A 2957-nucleotide genomic window follows, 5' to 3' on the forward strand; every position below is an offset into this window, starting at 1 on the left:
GACATCTTCCCCAAAAGGAGTACTTTTTAGACTATTTTTGATTTAAAAAATAATTAAAAATTGTGATGTGTTTTTCAACAGGTTGTTTGTTACCACCGACTACTATCCGATTACCCATGGTCAAATATGTAATTGTCACTTTGACATTATTATTGCTGTCTTGAAGGTAAAGCGCTTGAAAGATTGGATACAGCACTAGGAGATCCCAGGGTGTCATCCACGACTTTTAAGGGCAATCAACATATTCCACTCTCGTCAAATTTATTCGTACCTGAATCAAATCTGCTGTCAGTTTGACTCAGAATTCAAATTTATTCCAAAACATTAATTCATCTCTAATAGGCCATCAATGTGCTATTGGTGGAAGTCCAAAATAGGCTCCTCAACAAACACATATTGAAGAGCTATGGTATGACCTACAGTAGGTATTTAAAACCTTTATTAATAAACAATACAGATAATAGTTTTCTTCATGGCCACCTTTACCTCTTCATTCCTTAAACTATATATTATTGGATTCAACATGGGGGTCACTGCCGTATACAGTGTTGAGAACACAAAGTCCTGTTCCTCTAGCTGTTCTGAAGGAGGCTTTAGGTACATACACATGCCAGCCCCGTAGAACATACCCAAAACAGTAAGGTGTGACGTGCAGGTGGAGAAGGCTTTCTTTCGACCAGTTGTGGAAGGAATGCTTAGAACAACCGATATTATATTTATGTATGATGATAAGCTAAGGAGAAATGGGAAAAAACCAAGAACTATGATTTCAAAATACAGGATGAGATGAAGTCTAGTATTTGCACAAGCAATTCTGTCAAGTGCTTTAATTTCACAGAATAAGTGTATTTTATCAGATTGGCAGATACCTATCTGGTAAATGTTTAGCGTAAGTAGCAAGGCGTTAACATAGGCCAACATCCAAATACCCAATAGAAATAATATATAACGCCCCCTATTCATAATCAAGTGATAATATAAGGGGTTGCAGATGGCTACATATCGATCATAGGCCATAAAAGACAGCAGCATGTCCTCTGTGGAAGCGGCAAAGAGGTAAAAACACATTTGGGTGAAGCATTGTACAAAGGATATTGAGTTGTTCCCAGTGAGTAAAACGTCCATCAGTTTCGGTATAGTTGATGACGTGAAAATCATGTCCACAGCTGATAAGTTGCTTAGAAAGATGTACATGGGCTTATGTAGGTGCACATCTGTGATCACACATATGACTATAATGATGTTACCCAGTAGTCCAATCAAGTAGATGAAGAAAAACAGAGTAAAAAATAGAGGACCGTTCCCTGTTAAATTAGAAAAAGCCACTATCTCGAAATTGGCAATGGGTGTTTGGTTCTCCATCAATTCTTTGCTGATAATGAACAATGAACCACATAACCAGAGCCCTAACAAAGCTAAAGCACCAAAATGTCTAGGATATAAACAAAAAAGGACTTCAACTAAAAAAAAAATTATGCATCAAAAACCCTTATAAAGTAAATTATTAAACAGCATGACTTATTCAAAGCATTAGTGTGGTGAATCGCACATGATCAAGTGCCTATACATACAACACGAAAGGCCACGAAGGTGCAGTCTACCATGGACCTTTGTCACCCATCCACACACACACACACACACACACACACACACACGTCCATACTTAAACTGCCGGGCAGACAGAAAGCCCTAGTTACAGATGCACAACCCTCACAGGAACACACTGCGTTCTGGCAAAAGACAGGCAACCCTTTAGAACAATGTCATCAATGGTATTGAGCAGAGCGGCACTTCAAGGAGGTGGGCACATTAGAGCAACAAGGAGCAACTTATTACATTTTAATATACAAAGAAAGTTCAGTGCTAAACAAAAATGTTACAAAGGATGGAAAACGGTTACAAAAAATAAAAGGGATGAAAAATGGATTTCCTACCAATTCCGTTGGTGCAGAATCCTATGCTCGGAACACAGCAGAAAATTGATCAGTCCTTACATTAGATGTAACTCCATGGCATCTGACCCCGTGTGGACCCAGCAGACAATTTTTAAAGGATCTAGCTGGCAGCCGTCTTCCCCTCCTCTCGGTCATGTGCCAGGAAGTTGGCTAATTACACACAAGTGAGATGTTTGGCATGATTCTAAATTGAGCCCCAACTTCTCGTAGGTATCTCTGAGATGGATAATATGACCGGCCTGTTTCCCAGGACATTATTACTATCGCAGATATACCAAACATGACTATATGGCTATAATTCATTCTATTAATATGTAATTCTCCAGGTTTTCAGAGCTCCTGGTGCTGGTGACCACAGATGCGTCTTTTCTCTCTGGAACCAAGTACCATAAGTGAATCTATTATCTATCTATCTATCTATCTATCTATCTGGCATCATAGTTTATATTTCATAACAATTAGTATCAAGGCTGTTATGTCTTTGTATAGGGGCTCTACTGTGGGTTCTATAGGGGTGCCTTATAGATCAGCCTTATTACTACTACAGGCTCTAAAGGCTCTCGTTATTACTTCTGGGGGCAGTATAGGTGACCCTTATTTCTGCTAAGTGGCCTATTATTATTATTAGGACAATACAAATGGGTGCACTTTTGGGAAACGTTCTTGCTATTAGGGGTACTGTACTGGGGGCACTATAACTATTAGAGGCAGTCTGGGAGCATTATTACTATGGGGAATGTATCTGTATTGCACTGTTATTTCTGCACTATAGTATTTGGGGAGCACAGCAGAAAGACTATTGGGGGTAGCAGCAGGATAACAATGTTGGGGCACCTGGAGAGAGGTGGATGATGGAAAAATGAGGACCCTAAGATGTCTGTATGGCAAACTTTTCAAAGATGAGTCTGAAAGAAGTTGTCAAGGTTTTCTGGTCCAAATGAAGAAGATGAGGAAAGAGAACGTATGTGCTGCTGTATTACCCTGTATGTTTAATGGCACCAT

The 2957-nt window shown here is 39.4% G+C and overlaps 1 protein-coding gene across 1 annotated transcript; it reads right to left on the reverse strand.

The window, feature by feature from the left end:
* Positions 1 to 441: 441 nt before the first annotated feature.
* LOC122925632 (olfactory receptor 7A5-like) lies at positions 442 to 1362 on the reverse strand. Its single transcript, XM_044276978.1, has one exon. It carries the CDS (start codon positions 1360 to 1362, stop codon positions 442 to 444), a length of 921 nt encoding a protein of 306 aa, XP_044132913.1.
* Positions 1363 to 2957: the final 1595 nt, after the last annotated feature.

This window comes from Bufo gargarizans, chromosome 2, assembly GCF_014858855.1.
Source record: "Bufo gargarizans isolate SCDJY-AF-19 chromosome 2, ASM1485885v1, whole genome shotgun sequence".
Classification (NCBI taxonomy): Eukaryota; Metazoa; Chordata; class Amphibia; order Anura; family Bufonidae; genus Bufo; species Bufo gargarizans.